Consider the following 20994-nt stretch of genomic DNA (forward strand, 5'->3'; position numbering starts at 1 on the left):
CCCCTGTGATGATAAAGGCAGCGTCAGGATGTTTGTTAATGTAGCCGCTGGGCACATCGTGAAGCTTAGACAAAGCCAAGCCGGTGTCTGCCTGTGGTGGAATGTACACAGCAGTAACTATGATCGATGAAAACTCCCGGGGCAGATAAAATGGGCGGCAAATAATTGAAAGATGTTCAAGATGAGGCAAGCAGGAACGCGACAGAATGGAGATATTCCTGGGATCACACCATTTCGACGTGAGATGCGTAAAAAGAGAAAGTAAAACTAAGTAAAAAAGTAGATAAAAACACAATCTTAGCGGAGCGACCTGGACGGCGTCCGAACAAAGCGGCGCCATCTTGAAAGGATGTGTTTGTGTAAGAAAAATATCCATATTTAAGGATGGTTTTAGGGTGAGTAAATCATGGGGTAATTTTCATTTTTGGGTAAACTATCCCTTTAATGGAACATTTAAGAACATTTTAATTACTTTTAATTTATGTCTATTTAAATTGTAAATATATGTGTAATATTTAATTTCTATACTATATATATGTAGATATAGTTAAGAAAAATATGTTATGTTTATGTTAAATATATTTATATATAATAGAAAATAGAAGAATACAAATATATAAATGTATATACATGTAAACATTTTCAAAATATATACTGTATGTGTGTGGATTTATATATACGTAATAAATATAGACAGTACACACACATATACTATGTAAACAAAAACTTTTATTTTGGATGCGATTAATCGCGATTAATCATTTGACAGCACTATATATATATATATATATATATATATATGTGTGTGTGTGTGTGTATATATATATATGTGTGTGTGTGTGTGTGTGTGTATATATATATATATATACAGTTGAAGTCAAAACTTTACATACTTTGGGTTCAAACGCTCACTGATGCTCCAGAAGGAAAAGCCATGCATTAAGAGCCGGGGCATGAAAACTTTTGAACAGAATGAAGATGAGTACATTTTTCTTGTTTTGCCTAAATATAATATTTTTTTAATTTAGTACTGCCCTTCAGAAGCTACAGAAGATACTTACATGTTTTCCAGAAGACAAATTAAGTAAAATTTACCTTGATCTTCAAATTCAAAAAGGCTCTTAATGCATGGTTTTAACTTCTGGAGCATCAGTGAGCGTTTGAACTTTCTGTAATAGTTGCAAACGAGTCCCTCAGCTGTCCTCAGTGTGGAAATATAAATCTCAAAATCATACAGTCATTGTTGGAAAGGGTTCAAATACACAAAAATGCTGGAATTTGTGGGACCTGAAGGATTTTTCTGAAGAACAGCAGACAGTTTAACTGTTCATAACAAACAAGGGACTCGTGAACAACTATCACTAAACAAAAAAAACACAGCTTTGGATCATTCAGGTAACAACACAGTATTAAGAATCAAGAGTATGTCAACTTTTGAAAGGGGTCATTTTTATGAATTCAACTATTATTTTCTGTTGTGGACTGTATGTAAACATCTTTTATGTGAAATATCTTATTCAGGTCAGTACTAAATAAACAATAACATGCATTTTTTATGATCCCTCTTATTTTGGTAAAATAATGAACATTTTGCAGATTCTGAAAGGTTTATGTAAAGTTTTGACTTCATCTGTAATATATATATATATATATATATATATATATATATATGCTATTATTTATTTATTTATTTACATATTATTTAACAATTTAACTTTTATTTAATGAACTATCATTTAATGAATGGTTGAAGAATATTACATTTATTTTTTAAATATTTGTAAATATTTATAAATTTCTTTCTTTATACTATATATATATATATATATATATATATATATAGTTATTTAATTACATATTATTTAATAATTTATTTAATAATATATAATTTTTATACATATGTGAGACACTGAATAAATTGATATTTACATTATATTTACAGGTTATTCAAATTTTTATGAATTTATTTTAGAATGTATTATTTTAAATTGTTTATTATATATTATAACATTTATTATACATATTTATGCATGTTTGAAATTATTTATCATATATTTTATATTTATCATATATTATAAATGTATTATATATGTGCGTGTGTTTGCATTTTATTTAATGAGCTAACTTTTAGTTTATGGCACATGGTGGAGTATATATATATGTATATACTGTATTTATAGATATAACTCAATATAGTATATAATCCATCATTTTAATCTTACATTTGATTTCATTGTTTTTATAAAGATTTTTTGGACATTTTGTGGGGCTTTATGACACAATGAAAACCCTTTTGGAAGTATTGTTTAATCGATTCAACATATTGGAGGAAAAACAGGCATGATTTGTCAAAGTTAATAATGCAGTTATTTGTTAAAGCATGTATAATTCCTCTTCCTCTCATTCCACTTCAAATTCCAGCTCCTGTCAAACCAATTCAGTTCAAATTCACACTCATGAATTAAAGTAGAGCCACTTCTTGAATCTTATTCAATCTTATTTAAGTGTGTGTGTGTATGCTGAGGGAGGAGAAGCTCTCTCTGTCAACACTTCTGCTTCTCTTTCCTTGCCTCGTTTTTCTCCTCTCCCATTGCCAGGCCGTCCTCCCTTTCCCTGTTTGCTCTGGCTTTTCCTCGTGTCTCACACACACCGAAAACACATCAGTCTTCCAGTAACAAGCACACACACACACACACACACACACACTGTTCTCAGGTGTCTTGCATTCCCTGACCGCCTGTCCTTGAAACACACGGTTGGTTCTCTTCAGGGAGCCAGTCGGGAGAGACCGGCCTTTAACCGAACAAAATTAGGAGGAGGAGGCGTTTTACGTCTTTGCCCCCATGTAGCAAAGAGTGGCTAATTTACAGGGACAAAAAGCTGAAAGAATAACTTCTTAGAGAGGGGGAACTAGTTTTATAATCTGCTGGCCTGAATGGAGAGATTGTAGTTTGAGGTCAAAGTGCTGCAGCAGGGGCCGAATCAAAGAGCTAAACCAGGCTGAACTGTCCCTCCGTCCACAGCACTCTCGTATGCTATTAACTGCTGTTATTAACTCTGAGTATGAATCACAAAACGGTTTAAAGGGATAGTTCACCTATACTTAATGTTTACTCACCCTCATCTATTTCTATACCTGCAGTTTTTCTTGTTTAGTAAAAGAATGTTTGCAGTGCTGTTTACCATACAGTAGTAATGCGAAAAGAATGGGGGAAAAAAAACATTAACAAAAAAAAAAACAGAATAAAACAGCCCATGCAACTTGTGGGTTATGTTTTCTGTAGCCATATGATAATTATTTCATTTTTAATTTGAATATAGTATATAATAAAAATATTATAAACACATAGTCAGTAATATGTAATTGTAAATTAAATTAAAATCTATACATGTAAGAAGTTAAGGTATTCATAAAAATTAAATATTAAAATATAAACATTATATGCATGTATGCATGCATGTGTGTGTATATATATATATATATATATATATATATATATATATATATATATATATATATGTTTATATTATTTAATATTTTATTTTTATCAAAATTAATTATTATATTTATCACTTATATATATATATATATATACAGTGCCCTCCAAAAGTATTGGAACAGTAAAGACAAAATTGCTCTGTTGGCTGTGGAGTCAAGACATTTGCAAATATGATTAAAAGATGAATATGAGACAAAACTAGAGAATGTCACATTTTATTATTAGCCGTTTCAACACAAACATGTTTTACCAGGTAAAAAGAACAGCACTTTTAGAGTTCATCCCACTCATTGATGTGAGCATAAGTATTGGGACAGTTGAACATAAGGCAGATATAAAAGATTAAAAGCTATTATTTAGTTGCAGATCCCTTGCACACAATCACAGCAGTGAGTCTGTGACCCATAGACATCACCAGACTCTTGCTCTCATCCTCTGAAATACTTTTCCCAGCCTTTAATGCAGCCAATTCATATTGTTGCTTGTTTTGGGGAGTTTCTGCCTTTACTCTCCTCTTCAGCTGCTGAAATTGCTTGCTTTTCTCTCAAAGTCAGCTCCCTCATCTTCATCCTGGTTTGTGTGTGTCATCATCGTGTCAGCCAACAGAGCAATTTTGTCTTTACTGTTCCAATAATTTTGGAGGGCACTGTATATATATATATATATATATATATATATATATATATATATATATATATATATACAGGTGCATCTCAATAAATTAGAATGTCGTGGAAAAGTTCATTTATTTCAGTAATTCAACTCAAATTGTGAAACTCGTGTACTAAATGAATTCAATGCACACAGACTGAAGTAGTTTAAGTCTTTGGTTCTTTTAATTGTGATGATTTAGGCTCACATTTAACAAAAACCCACCAATTCACTATCTCAACAAACTAGAATACTTCATAAGACCAAGAAAAAAAAACATTTTTAGTGATTATTTCATCAAATTATTAAATAATTATTATTATATTAAATAATTTACTTATTAATAGCAGAATAGTCATTATAGTATTATATATAAATGCAAAAAAAAAAACATATTTTTTATACACACAATTTGTTAAATGTAATAAAATGTAATTCATTTTATGTTTATACTTATATTACATATTTGTATTACATAGTTATTTGTAGTTCATCATTATTTATAGTTAAATTATTACTGCATATTAGAATGATAATTTTTTTTTTTTTTAAGATATAATTTAAGTAATTAATAAACAGACATATGTACACACACACATATAAATATACTAAAAATAAATTATTTTATTTTTATTATTTTAATTTTAATTTTTATAAATATTTATTTAATAAGATATATCAAGATGGCACCGTGCATGGCAGCCATTGTGCTTGGCTCTCCAGTTGTTTTAGTGTTTTTGTTAGTTTTTCTTGTTTTTTGTTTGTCAAATACAATCAGTTTCACCAGGGAAGAACTGCTGAACATTTGGCAGAACACACCACAAAATCTCCAACCGGTTTTCGATTATTCCGATGTTTTGCTGAACATGGTAGTCGGCGGAGCTGCGGCGCTGTTTAGATGCTTCAGGATGCGCAGACGGGGGAAGCGAGCCGACGCACTCATGAAGCTCAGAAAGCGCGGATTATGAATGCCATTGCCTAGCATCCATCTGGCTGATGTATGAAGCTGTCCTTCAGTCTGGAGACTCTGCAGTCTCCTCCCTGATGCCAGCAGACTGAAGAAGTGGGTGGGATAACCTGCAATGTGGAGGGCTTTGCGGGTGAGACGGGTGCTGTAAATGTCCTGGAGGGAGGGGAGAGAGACACCAACGATCTTCTCAGCTGCTCTCACTATGCGTTGAAGTGACTTGGGGCAGGATGCGTTGCAAGCGCAATACCACACAGTGATGCAGCTAAGATGATGTGCGCCAGGTCTTCAAAAAGAACAAGAGAAGGAAGGCACCAGGCCGAGACAGTGTAACACCAGCCTGTCTGTAATCCTGTGCTGACCAGCTGGCCCCCATCTTCACACAGATCTTCAACAGATCACTGGAGCTGTGTGAAGTTCCCTCATGCTTCAAATGCTCCACCATCATCCCCGTCCCAAAGAAACCCAAGATAACAGGCCTTAATGACTACAGACCTGTGGCTCTAACATCTGTGGTCATGAAGTCATTTGAAAAACTGGTTTTGGCTTATCTGAAGGACATTACTGGACCCTTACTGGACCCCCTGCAGTTTGCCTACAGAGCAAACAGGTCTGTGGATAATGCAGTCAACATGGGACTGCATTGCATACTGGACAGACCAGGGACTTATGTGAGGATCCTGTTTGTGGACTTAAGCTCAGCCTTTAACATTGTCATTCCAAACCTCCTTCGGCCCAAACTAACTCAGCTCTCCGTCCCCTCCTCTGTCTGTCAGTGGATCAACAGCGTCCTGACAGACAGGCAGCAGCTAGTGAGGCTGGGAAAATTCACATCCAACACCTGTACCATCAGCGCTGGAGCTCCTCAGGGCTGCGTTCTCTCCCCACTGCTCTTCTCCCTCTACACCAACGACTGCACACCCCTCTGTCAAGCTCCTGAAGTTTGCATATGACACCACACTGATCGGCCTCATCCAAGACGGTGACGAGTCTGCTTACAGACAGGAGGTTAAGGAGCTGGCTGTCTGGTGCAGTCTTAACAACCTGGAGCTCAACACGCTCAAAACAGTGGAGATGATCGTAGACTTCAGGAGAAACCCCCCTGCACTCCCCCCACTCACCATCATGAACAGCACTGTGACTGCAGTGGAGTCATTCAGATTCCTGGGCAGCACCATCTCTCAGGACCTGAAGGGGGACATTCACATTAACTCTACTGTCAAAAAGACCCAGCAGAAGTTGTACTTCCTTCTCCAGCTGAGGAAGTTCAACCTGCCACAAGAGCTGCTGAAATAGTTCTACTCTGCCATCATTGAATCCATCCTCTGCATTTCATTAACTATCTGGTTCAGCTCAGCTACCAAATCTGACCTCAGAAGACTACGGAGGGTAGTCCGGACTGTTGAGCGAATCATTGGTACAGCCCTCCCCACTCTCCAAGAGCTGTACTTATCCAGAGTGAGCAAAAGGCTGGCAAAATCACTCTGGACCCCTCACATCCAGCACACTTCCTCTTTGAACTGTTACCGTCTGGTCGACGCTACAAAGCTCTGAGCACCAGAACGACCAGACACAGGAACAGTTTCTTCCCTCAGGCAATCCATCTCACGAATATTTGAACTCTTAACAATAAACATGAAACACACAACACTATCATACTTTTTATTTTTTATTTAATCATTCTGTCGCACTGAGCTACTGTCACTAAAACAAATTCCTCGCAAACATACTTGCAATAAATCTAATTCTGATTCTGATCTTCTGATATATATATATCAGTGCTGTCCCAGCGCGCGCACACACCTCTCTCTCTCTCTGTGCGTCTGCTCTGTTCAGCGTCAGCGGAGAGGAGCAGCGCTTTCAGTTAAACACAGATATGATGTTGCTTCTCTAATTTTCCATGCAAGTATAGCCGAAATCCCAGCACAACTATTGTCTTTATCTTATGTGTATTTGATTTTATCAGACAACGGCTTGCTTATCAAGATTTTTGTGCAGATTAACATCTTGGAAAGGAGAGCTGGTTATGTAGCCTAGTCTTAATGAGTCGAGGTTCAGTCACTATTTCATATTCATTCCGTTGTCTGACAAGTCAAGTCAAGTCACCTTTATTTATATAGCGCTTTTAACAATACAGATTGTGTCAAAGCACTTAACACTATCAAATTGGAGGATAGAGTGTCAGTAATGTATAATAATAAGATTAAACACTCAATTTTAAGGCATTTCATTATTGAGTTCAGAGATGTCATTGTCTGGATCAGTTTAGTTTAAATAGTATCTGATTGACTATAATCACTAGAAATTAAGTGTCCCCAACTGAGCAAGCCAGAGGCGACAGCGGCAAGGAAGCAAAACTCCCTCTGTGACAGAATGGAGAAAAAAACCTTTGGAGAAATCAGGCTCAGTCGGGGGGGCAGTTCTCCTCTGGCCAGGAGATAATTGTTTATTTATTGTTTACTTATTGTTTTAATTAAAATTTTAAATGTATAACATAAACAACAAATATACCAATGCAAACAGTTTTATTGAGAATTTAGCTGCATCAAAATAAAGTATGTGGGCACAGAGAGGCAAACAAATCTAATAATAAATAATAAATGTACATTTTTCATGTTCAGAAGAAGAGCTGCCCTGTCTGCAATAATGTAAACAGGTTTGTGTAAGTAAACTGCTCAGTGCAAAGAAAGAGAAGTAATGGGAACCTGGTATTTCTGTTTTCATGTGTCTAATAGACATGAACAAGTTCTTTGACAAACATCTATGACCTTTGAAACATGTCTAGTCTTCATGCTCTATGTTGACTATGGTTTCAATAATAATAAACATGCATTTGCATAAAGCATCCATATCTGTACATGCCCATGTTGATTAGAGTATTAAAAACTTGAAAAGCATTAATTGAAGGTACATTTAGAACAAATAAAAATGTGCAATTAATCACGAGTTATCCTCATGACAATCATGCGATTAATTGCGATTAAATAATGTAATCGATTGACAGCCCTAATATGTATATATATATATATACTGTATATCAAATGTTCCATTCTTGATCCATATGATGACTTTTTATAGGAATAGAACAAGGCAGATTAGATTTTAGAGCTAATTTCTGTCATTTTTCTCACATAAATTTATCAAATGATATCAGAAGGCCTGGAATATAGTGCAAAAATTATAACTTTTATGATATTTTTTGGCCTTTTTTTTTTTACCTTGACAGTTCTTGCTCACAGTATGCTGTCATAGACTGAAAAAGAGCAACGTCAACATTATACTAATAATCTCCTTTAGTGTTTCTCGAAAGAAAGAACTCATAAGTCAATATAACATGAGTAAATGATGACATTTTATTTTTAGGTGTAGTAAGCCCTCAGTAGGCCACAATAACAACCTCTTTCTTGAACACGTCTAATCCAGCTAAACAGGCCGCAGTCGTATCAAAACATTAGAAACCTGCACCCATTTCTTTGTATTCCAGATGTAACTTTATCTGCACTTTTTCTCCCGTGTTTCTTTTTTTCTCCATCTGTGTGAACTGGGCCAGCTGTTCATTCTTTATAACTGACTGTCATCCGAGCTCGAGGTGACATACCACGTATATAGTCAGGGTTTATATTGACTATCAGCCGGTCAGATTGCATGTTATTTCATAACTTGGCTTCTGTTACTGTGTGTGTAATGCAGTAATCGCTTTCGAGGTTTAAACCCCGACAGCTGTCAAACACACCCTGTGTTTTCGGCTCTTTGAAAAGCTTTGTTGCTGATTGCGTGATTATTTATGCCTCACAGGGGCTGCAGCCACTTCCTCTTGCTGTCAGAGAGAACGGACACTTGCTAGAAATCACTGCTCTCGACCGGTAATTCATTAATGATCAAGCTGCCCTCCGGAACATCTTTTCTGCTTTTATCTTATTTCCGGAGACAGATTCAAACAAATCCAGTTAAATAAATATAGCTTGTGACTGTATACATGTTCCTGCTGCCATACAGTCACTGCTGTAGAGCTATAACTAAAACTTATGCTCAGCAACACTGCATTTGTTGGGTCATAAATAAAAGCAGTAATACTGTGAAATATTAGTACAATTTGAAATAAATGTTTACTATTTGAATATATTTTTAGATGTAATTTATTCTTGTGATGCAAAGCTGAATTTTCAGCATCATTACTCCAGTCTTCAGTGTCACATGATCCTTCAGAAATCATAATAATATACTGATTTGCTGCTCAAGAAACATTTCTGATTATTATCAATGTTGAAAACAGTTGTGCTGCTTCATATTTTTGTGGAAACTGTGATACATTTTATTTTTCAGGATTCACAGATGAATAGAAAGTTCAAAAGAACAACATTTATTTAAAATAGAAATAATTTGTAACATTATTAATGTATTTACTGACGCTTTTAATTAATGCATCTTTGCTGAAAACAAGCATTCATTTCTTTTAAAATTGAAAATTTTAAAACAAATTAAATGTAAATATTTTATTTAAAACTTTTATTTAAAGTTTTAGTGATTTTGGTCATTTTTATTCTTTTTTTTTAAATATGTCTATATGGTTTTCATATTTTTAATTCAGTGTTTATTTTAGCATCGAGATACTATTATAGTTTTTATTCATATTTTAAATTCATTTTTATTTGTACATTTTCAGTTTTCGTTTTAGTTTTAGTCATTTTGTTGTGTGATTGTCATTTTAAGTATAGTTTTTTTTTATGTCTGTATAGTTTTTATTAATTTCCATTTGAATTCTAGTATTAGGTATTTGGTACATCAAGTTGAACGAAATTAAAATTTAGCCTTGGCAACTAGCTGAAATAAGTTTTGTTGTTTTTTATTAATATTAATAATAGTATTATTTTATTATTAATATTATTCATAGTAATAAATAACCACTTTAAATAACAAGTAGCTTGTTGTATGCTTGTCATTTTTAGTTTTTCCTTTCTGATGTGGAGTCGAGTTGGCTTTCAGTTCAGCACGACCTCGCTTGAATCCAGCACGCGCTGAAATGAGTTGTGCAGGAGAAAGACAGAGACATACACTCGGGGTTAAGGGGAGATAGGAAAGGAAGGAGGAAAAAATAAAGCACACACCAGCGTTTGGCTTCTTCCACACAGTCTGAGTCAGCAGTTTCTCCTCATGAAACGGCTCTCTACTGCACCAGATCAGCTGCTAATGGCGCTACTGGAGCCGCCGTTCTTTAACTCACCGTAATGTTTATCATCTATGTACTGAACAGCACCATTCAGTGAAATAGGATTTAATATCCATCCATGCATACTGTAAAACACGTCACGTCAAGCTTCCCGTATCGAGCCGTTTTGCTGATCTCGTCAAGAGCAAAATATCACTGTTCCCTTAAGCTGAATCAGTGTAGTTTGCTGTTTTAAGTCAGTAGCCTGTAGTTTACTTTCAAATGAGTTGATGGACTGAACTTGAACTAATTTAGTTAACTTGCAGTGTTCGAATTGTGATTGAGATTTTATGTAGAAATAAAGCAGGCGAGTCATGAGTCTGAAGCCATTATAGTTTTATTAATATTTTTTATTTTCTGTTTTCATTTTAATTTTATTTAAAGTTTTAGTGATTTTAGCTGTTTTTGTCATTTTTATTAGTTTTTTTTTTTGTCTATGTAGTTTTTATTATTTTTATTTCCATTTTAGTTATTTTAGTGTTTTTTTAGCATCATTGAGAAACTTTTATAGTTGTTATTAATATTTAAAATTAAGTTTTCATTTTTATATTTTCTATTTTTATTTTAGTTTCAGTTTTAGTCATTTTATTTGAATTTTAGTATTAGTTATTTAATACATCAAGTGAAACGGAATTAAAATGATAATTTTTGCCTTGGCAAATAGCTGAAATAAGTTTTGTTGTATTTTATTTAATTTCAACTGGAGACTCCTCTAAACTCTAAACTAAATTTTTCAGTCCTCATTGAGAGCAAGAAAATCACAGCCAATCAGAGCATACTTGAGGTTTAACATGTGGGCGGGAATAACATTTTTGGGTTAAAAAACAAAAGTTCCATGCCAATAGATGATTTATTTTTTTGCCAATAGATGCATGCATTTTTTATAATGAATATACATCTTTGCTGTAATATATTTCATAGGCTAAATTTTGCTGTCACGTAGAATAAAACTTGGAGACCCATAGTTATATGTGATTTGTGAGTGAACTGTTTGTATGAGTTACTTCTTTTCTAAGAATTGGTTCTGCGTTTGGCAGACACTTTTATCCAAAACAACTTACAGTGAATTATATATAAGGAATCAAACCCAAGCATTGGTGTTTCTAGTGTAATTTTTCACTCTTTTTGCTACAAGAATGCTAATTTGAGCAACATGAAACTGTAACCAACTAGAGAGGTCATGGAAAAGTTATGGTGATTCACTGGTAAAAAGAAAAACTTTGGAGAAGAACATGTTTTAAGCACAAGCGCTGCAGGACGAGTTTGAGGTTTGGTCACGTCAGCAACTATGAAAACTAGTAATCTTGACTCTTGCCAATAGTTAGTTGTGTTCAGTAATCGTGTGAAATCTTTTGCATGTGTAGAATTGAATGTGAACATGTGCACGGCGTGTTGCGAGGCGTGTGTTATCCTGCATGTGTCTGTGTGCCGCTATAATGCGAGGAGGCAGTTTTGTGATTAAACAGCATGTGTTTCATGTTTTGAGGGCATGTGTTTTCTTTCCCAATCATGTTGGGATCTGAGACGCTCTCACACACACACACACACACATGCATTAATGTTTTCATATTGTTCACATGCATTTCCTGCGAGAGGGGAGGACAGTGGGCGTTTGAAGGGGCTTTGATCTGCGTGCTTTACAGTGTGTGTCAGCGCTGGGACTGGTGGGAGCTTTTGTCCGGCTGTCCCCACCACTAATTAAGACGTCGTCTGTGTTTGCGGACATGGAAGGAGCGCCGGAGGCCGCAACAGAGGGAAGTGATTTGTGTTTTGTAGATCAGTGACAGCAAAGAGAGCTTTATCACGACAGACTCAAGCTGAGAGGAATCAACACGTCAGCCTCTTTTGTTGGACACTCAGGGAACGGCTTTACAGATGTCACAGAGTGTGTGTGACGGGCCCAAGCCCTTTCAAGTCAACATAAAAAAAAAATATATATATGTATGTGTGTGTGTGTGTGTAAAAAAAGAAGTAATAAATAGCTATATATTATTTTTATTTATTTATAAAATATATTACTTATTTATTATTGTTATTTCTATAGTGTCTATAGTATATGTATATATTATACGTATACAGGTAAATCTAAAAAAAATTGAATATTGTGGAAAAGTTTTTCTTTAATTTTTTCTTGTAACTTATTTCAAAAAGGGAAACTTTCATATATTTTAGATTCATTACATGTAAAGTAAAACATTTCAAAAGTTTTTTTGTTTTAATTTTGATGATTAGAGCTTACAGCTCATGAAAAGTCAAAAATCTGTATCTCAAAATATTATAATATTTACAGTTGAGTTTCAATTAATGACCATCACTACAGTATAAATTCTGGGTATCTCTTGTTCTTTGAAACCACAATAATGGGGAAGACTGCTGACTTGCCAATGATCCAGAAGACGAACATTGACGCCCTCCACAAAGAGGGTAAGTCACAGAGGGTCATTACTGAAAGCTGTGGCTGTTTACAGAGTGCTGTATCAAAGCATATTAAATGCAAAGTTGACTGGAAGGAAGAATTTGGGTAGGAAAAGGTGCACAAGCAACAGGGATGACCGTAAGCTTGAGAATACTGTCAAGCAAAGCTGATTCAAACACTTGGGAGAGCTTCACAAAGAGTGGACTGAAGCTGGAGTCAGTGCATCAAGAGTCACATTTATAGTATTTATAGACATTTATAATATTTATAAGACATACTGTTGTGTATTTACTTGTATTTCTTTTTTATTTTTTTTATTTTACTCTTCATGTTTTTCTATTATATACAGTAGTATGCATGTACCCATGTAGGTATATGTCACATTACAGAAGTCAGATGGGTTTGTAATGATGTCTCATGATATGTTTGTGATGCATGTATTTTTTTTGGTTGTTATCTGGAGGAAGTGACACCCTCTTTTGAACGTTTTCTCCACTCACAAGCACCGTGTGTGTTTGTCCTGAAGTGTAGTCCGTTCTCTGTCTGAAGTATGTGTGCTGGAATGTAAAGCAATTTAAGTGGCCAATGCACACTGATCAGCCCACTTAACACACACCCGGCCACGACTCCCACACACACGCCACACTCAGCATCACTTAACATACACACTTAAAGAGACAGTACACCCCAAAATAAATGCTGTCATCATTTCCTCAGCCCAAACCCTATATGACTTTCTTCTATGTGTGAATCCCAAATACTTATAAGATGAAAACGAGTGGTCTGGAATGACAAATGTGTGAGTGAATGATGTCAGAATTTCTCTCTGTGGGTGAGCTGTTCCTTTAAAACGCTCTCGTTAGACCGTGTTGTGGATTTACTAGGACTTTGATGTCAAAGGTTATCATCGGGGTCACTGATAACAGGCCAGACGAGCTCTTTAGCTGAGCTGACTTGACTCCAGACGTGTTTTTGTGATCTTGTCTGCACAAGGTCATGGTTTTTATCTAGTCTTGAGTGACAGAAATGAGCTTTGTTATTCCACTAGGGCCTGTTTACAGTGAATGCAGCCTAACATGACTGCTGCTACTGCTGCTGCTGTGTGGATTTCTGGGTAGAAACTTTGGCAGGGTAGCATAACGCTGGAAATAACAGGGTGTTTGGGCCAAAAAAACCCAAGTGCCCTCCCTAAGAGAGTATCTGTGTGTGTGTGTGTGTGTGTGTGTGTGCATCTGTTGTCGCCAGGTTTTACTGCCACGTACACACAAACACACACACACACACATTTACAGAGAGCCTGCTTTGTGTTTTCTGACGCTGTGTGTTTGTTTATTTTGTTTTCCGCAGACTTTCCCACGCACACAGATCTGCCATCAAGGTCATCAGACGGATGCAGTACTTTGTGGCTCGACAGAAATTTCAGGTACTTTTAGTTTGTATGTCAGAATCAAGTGATCAAGTGCAGTTTCTTATATACATATACATATATATATATATATATATATATATATATATATATATATATATATACTAGTGCTGTCAATCGATTAAAAAAATTGCGATTAGTCCCACCTAACATTAAAGTATTGCAATAATTTCGCATTAAATCTTAAAATTAATGTACAAACAACATTAAGACAGTATATTTTTTAATATTTGTTTAATGGCATCTTTTTTTTAAGACTGAAGGCCAGTATCACTGATACCAATACAACTGATGTCTCTATAAAATAGTTTTTTCCCCTGAATATTGAACCATTGACTATAGCCATTCAACATTACAGTATAATTGAGAGCTATCGATTTTAACATTTACTAGACTTAAAAAAAAATAACTTCTAATTTAAGTGAACTTAAAACAAACTTCACATAAACCCATTATAATAAATGTCATATTTAGGCCTGCCTGTGCCCTTCAGCAGAAATATACAGAAATTGAAATGGAAGCTATCACACACTAAATTCTAAATTAAATATAGATAAATACTTAAAGCTAAATAAAAACTTATTGTTTTCCTCTTTTTTTCTTTTTTTGTTCTTGACGAACAGACATCACAGGTTGTTTTGGCAGCTATTTCGTTAAGAGCTGCCACTGCTGAACGTGACGTGGATCTGACACGCATCGTATTTTCTCACAATTATCTTTACCTTTTGTTTTGTTTTATTTTATTTATGTAGCACATTAAACACAACTTGCAGTTGACCAAAGTGCTTAGTAAGTACATAGCATAGTAAACAGCAGAACAACAGAAATAGTTGAAAATTGGACCATGTCTCAGAGCTCCGTGGTCTCTCAGTGGTATCAGAGACAGATTGCAAAACTTGAGGTCTCAGCCTATCTACCTTCTCCACAAAGCGTCTCCTTGTCAAAAAGTTTTCACACAGAGTTATGGTTTGTTGTTTACTGCATGATGATTGGTTCGAGCCGCTTTCATTTGCATTTGGGAACGCAACATTCATCATTAGAAACGTTTATAAATATGCTGTTTACAAAGAGATGTTTCAGTGTCACATGATCCTTCAGAAATCATTCTAATATGCTGATTTGCTGCTCAAGAAACATTTCTTATTATTATCAATGTTAAAACAGTTTTGCTGCTTCATATTTTTGTGGAAACAACGAAATCACATTTGTATAAGATTTAAAAAAGAGAGAGAAATTAATAATATTATTCATGCATGAAAGTGATAAAAGAGTGAGTGAAGACATTTAAAATGATTTCTATTTAATAAATGCATTAACAAATTTAATTAATATATTTGACAAATGCAAATAAATCCTGTTCATTAAACTTTATATTTATCAAAAAATCCTGAAAAATATAGTGTATCACCATTTCCACTCAAAATATGAAGCAGCAAAATTGTTTTCAACATTGATAATAATCAGAAATGTTTCTTGAGTGTCAAATAAATTGAAATGATTTCTAATGATTTCGACACGGAAAACTGGAGTAATGATAAAGAAAATTCGACTTTGCATCACAGGAATAACATTACATTTTATAATATATTAAAATTGAAAACCTTTTTTAATTTGTAATTCTATTTCACAATATTGCTGTTTTTTTGTTTTACTTTAATCAAATAAATTCAGCCTTGATGAGCAGAAGATATTTATTGCAGAATCATTCATTGTAATGTTTCCAAACTTTTGCCAGGTGCTTTAGTAATAATAACAATTCTATATACTATATACTTTCCTACAATATATTATAGTACTTTATTATAATATATTATATTATATTGTTATCATGATTATTAAGTGCTGCTTTTTATTTTTTACAGGACAATAGTATGTATTCTTACAGTATAAGATATATCTTTTAATGTGCTAAAATATATATTTTTTTATAAGAGCTGGGTGTGACTTGGGGCGTTGTCAGATTTTCCTTCTTTTTTGTCTCTAGCTGATCACATGCCTGATGAACTGACGAATTGAACCGGGTGTGTTAGATGAGGGGGACAGTGCTGGGCTGCTCCAGGACAGTTTTGCAAACCATTTCAGAGACATGTTCTTAAATGTGACTCATATAAAATATATTACATGCATGCACAGTTTTAAGGCAGCTTTAATCGCATTTTTGGTAACTTCATGACATAACTGACCACGTTATTGCATGCACATAGATTATTTTGCACTTTGACATGAAATGATAAAGGCTACAGCGCACGTCGGTGTCTTTGTGTGTGCAATTGAAGAGCATGCACTTCGAGAACAGTACCATTTCCGCGCTCGTTTGATTCGCGCCTGGTGCTGAGGTGAAGTTGGAGCGCGTGTCTGAAACGTCAATCGTTTGATGTGATCGTAAAGATGTTCTCCAACTGAATAAATGCACTTCTTGTCAAGAGAAAAGTGGCAGAAACAGCAATTGTGAGTGGAGTAGCCAACCCTGGCCCCACCCCTGCGTTAAATATTTTTAAAGCATTAAGCTAAAAGAAATTAATCGCCTGCGTTAACGCGCTAATTTTGACAGCACTAATATATATATATATATATATATATACTGTGTGTGTGTGTGTGTGTGTGTACAAATACTTGCATACTGTATACATAGGTAATTTTATATTATTATTTAATATTTATTTTGAAATGTTTCTATATAAAAATTTATGTTACTAATATTACTTTTAATATATTATTATAATAATAATTTGTGTAATATATTATTGTGTATTTATATGTATTTCATGTGTTTTTTTTATTTTTTATTATTTAATTATTTTACTATTCCTTACCCTATTTTCTTATTATATTATTTTCACCACATCACACACACATATATGAAACTATTCATATTTTAGTGCATATTTCTAAAAAAATCAATAAAAAAGTGAAAATGACTTTAGGTTTCATACTTTCTATGAGCCTCATACATGAAACACGAGCAGATCTAATTTGTTTGAACGCTCATAAAACAAAATGATCTATTTAAATAAGAATAGTTTACATAGAAATTTGTTCTTGTAAACCACCCAATTAGTCGAGAAGTTACTAAAACAATTTATTACATTTACATTTATTCAAAGCGACTTACAAAAGAGAAACCAAAGCAATTCAAAAACAGTGATCTAAACTGAAATTAATAAATATACTAAAGTAAACTTTCAGTAAAAACAAGACAAGTTGCATACCTTTGCTATTGTTGTTATTGAGTTAAATTGAGCTATAATAACAAAGCGTGGAAGTTCAAGGCCCGAGGGAGCTGAAAAACATGACAATGGCTCTCATGGATGCTGTCTCTGTCCCGCAGCAAGCGAGGAAACCGTACGACGTGCGGGATGTGATCGAGCAGTATTCGCAGGGCCATCTGAACATGATGGTCCGCATCAAAGAGCTCCAGAGAAGGTGAAACACCATGTGGCGTCACCTCAGAGTTTATTCCCGTTCCTTCCCACAAAACCAGTGGCGTAGGCGGGATTTCCAAACAATTACTGTGTATTTCACAGTTTCCTGCTGTTTTTCCTCTCGCAGGTTGGATCACACGTTGGGAAAACCGGGAATATTCCTGCCAGGTAAAAGAAAAACTGAGTTTTTAAGTGTTCCCACATCAAATACACATTTAAAATGCATGAAAGAAAGCACAAAGAATAAACCAAAAAATAAGCACTAGATCATAATGCTTCCGTGATCTATTATACTTTTTTAATTAAAGAGTTTATTGTATTATCTAACAATAAACCCAGATGGTTAATTGAAACTAAACTGCAAACATGGAAACACACACAAGTGCAGAAACCATTTTGATTATAACATTATATGCGTCTCATTAACATTTAACAATAATAATTCAATACACTGCAACTTTACCCACTCTAAACAGATGTTAGCCAATCTGGCTAATAGAATACATATTTGCAAATAAAGACATCACATCCATCTCATTAATGTGCAACCTCCCATATTACAACTTGAATAGACCAAAGTGAATAGAGGAAGGAAATTTAGCATTTGTAGCTCCTCAGAGTAGGTCATTTGTGTGATTTCAATAGATCCGATGAGTTTTTGAGCTCTTGCTACTTCATACTTCAGTACAAACCAGTGTTCAGCTTTGACAAAAAGTGATTTTTAAATCTTACAATAGTGAATTTCGAATGTCTAAATATAAATCCAAATTGGCAGGTGATCCATTGCGGCCATCTACTGGTTATGGTGGTAATATCATGTTGTTTTCATTTTAAAAGTGTTTGTTTTCCACCAGACGCCAGAAATCTCCCACCTAAACATATTTTCCATTAATTATCTCAATGAATAGAAATGAAAAAATGCAGATCTTGAATTTAACATATACATTATAATGTTCCCATTTTATATAATATATATATAAAAAAATAATTGTGCCAAATAAATAATAATAAAAATGACAAATCCCTCAGCGTAATTAAAAAGTGAGCATTATTACGTGTTTTTAAAAAACGCTTTTTTTTCACCCCTGATGAGTTTACAACCTTCCAAGCACAAGCTAGATACAGTAGCAAGAACTGCCTGTTTAAATATAAGGATGGAAAATAGAAAATAGATTGAAAAAGCCAATTGTGATGGAAAAAGACAATGTATAAACCTAACGTTTTGAAATTGATTGAAGTTTTGCCTCGTATAAAGTGTACTGTTCTGGTTTTCAGCCACTTGGTAGTGAAACACTTGAAGAAAACTATAGAACCCTTTTGCATGAGCAGGGTGGTTCAATAAAACACTATTAATATCAGCTTTTGGCTGTTACATGCATAAAATAAGTACTTCTGACTGTCTTATTATTTCTCTTTATTGTGTTTTCAGAGAAAGGTGTGGATAAGGAATATTATACAGTGGGAGCCCGGCTCATCCGACTGGAAGATAAGGTACAATAGAGACATTTTAGACTGAATTTGTCTCCAAAATGTGACATTCTCTAACCATTAGTTTGTGTCCACTCATTCTGTTGACCAAGCGATCTCAGATAGTGCTGAGATTTCACATATCATAAACAATAAGCTTTCTCTCACTGATGGTATCGGAGTCCTCCGGCTGAAAGTGTAATCATGTAGTTGCGATCTGCTCGTCCTGCTCAGACAGAGGACATGCATGCTTCCCTTCAGTCGGTTGTGTTTGTAGAGGAAGCCGGACTGAGATTGTGAGTGAGATTTGAGGATTTTCAGAGATAATGGGACGCAAATCTGTCAAATGAATCACAGCAGACGCTCTGGATCTTGGGTGTCTTTTCCAGTGAATGCTTTTCTGAAGTCTCACTGGTGCTGTTACAGCAGTTCATGGACAGACTTTATCACAAAATAAACTCAGACCGGATGATCACGACGCAAATATGAAGATTATGTGCAATATTTTAATATTATAGTAGTACTGCACATACACACACACACACACACACACACACACACACATACATATATATATATATATATATATACTGTATATATTAGGCTAAATTTTAACATAAATATCAATTTTAAAAGTATCATATTCTATACATTTTGCAAACTTGTCACAATTGGCTTTTTCAATATATATATATATATATATATATATATATATATATATATACTGTATGTGTGTGTGTGTGTGTATATGTGTGTGTGTGTGTGAGAGTGAAATAAAATAATATATATTAATGTGAATATATATATATACATATATACAGTATATATATATCCTCATAAAATAGCTGTGTTATAAAAAGTTATATCAGTAGGTATAATTTTTTACATTAATTTAGTATACATACTATATACATAATGACTAAAAGTCATTATGTAAATTATATAAAAGTCATAAAATTATTTTTTAATATATTTTTGTTATATTATATTATTATTATTATTATTATATATGTTATTATTATATATTTATATACATATAAAATACATTTTTAATTCTATATTTAATTATATTTCTATTTTATTTTTATATAATTTATTATATATTTATATACATATAAAATACATTTTCTACTTAATAATTATATACTTATTAATTATATTCAATGTTTTATTAATTATTTTATTTATATAATAGCTAGGTAAGCTTGAAAAGTTTGTATTAAATCAGTAGAAAATGAATGGGTTAAAAATAGGGCCATGAGCACAGAAAGGCACTAACGTGTCTCTCTGTGTGTGTTGTTGTTGTTGTTGTTGCCGAGGCACAAACAGTATTTAGACTGAATCACGGTGCTGTTACTAGGTGGGTCTGTACTTCCTGTCTGCCTCTTTATTAGAGCTCTTGTGATGAATCTCAATCTCTGTGTACATACACAACCTATAACCTATATAGCACTATAACATATGACAGCCATTAGTGTATTTTTATCATTTCAGTCTGATCTGGACAGTCTGAGTGACACATTTCAGCTGTTATTAAAGGATGTAGCAGTACAAAACACTGCAGTTCATTTCACTTTTAAACAGACATTTATATATACGTCTTAAAGTGACAGCAGCAAAAACTGCTTTTTTCACTCCCAGGGTCATGATGAAATCATGAAGTGTGACATGAGTTTGTACTTGAGTTTTGTGAAGCTGTAAGTGTGATGAGATGCGATCTCGATCGCTGTAGTTTGCACACAAGCGACACTCTGATGTTTTGACTGCAGAGGAAGCAAAACGAGAGCAATAGGGAATGAGAGAGAGAGACTTGTCGTGACAAGTCGATGGTGGTTTTCGGTCGATTGACGCCTGAGGGCAACAGGTGAGTGAACTGAGTGACCCGCACACATCTGGATCATACGCGCCTCTCGCTGGAGCAATAAACACAAGATACTAC

General features: G+C 34.2%; 1 protein-coding gene across 1 annotated transcript in view; it reads left to right on the plus strand.

The window, feature by feature from the left end:
- The window catches only part of kcnq1.2 (potassium voltage-gated channel, KQT-like subfamily, member 1.2), a gene marked incomplete at its 5' end in the record, with an annotated part of 176228 nt that overhangs the window by 100744 nt on the left and 54490 nt on the right, over positions 1–20994 (plus strand). The window contains 4 exons of the mRNA XM_079412507.1: positions 14088–14163; positions 17495–17589; positions 17716–17756; positions 19018–19079. Coding sequence (XP_079268633.1) covers positions 14088–14163; positions 17495–17589; positions 17716–17756; positions 19018–19079 — 274 coding nt within the window. The remainder of the gene's footprint in view (positions 1–14087; positions 14164–17494; positions 17590–17715; positions 17757–19017; positions 19080–20994) is intronic.

Source organism: Barbus barbus (genome assembly GCF_936440315.1).
Source record: "Barbus barbus genome assembly, chromosome: 48".
Taxonomy (NCBI): Eukaryota; Metazoa; Chordata; class Actinopteri; order Cypriniformes; family Cyprinidae; genus Barbus; species Barbus barbus.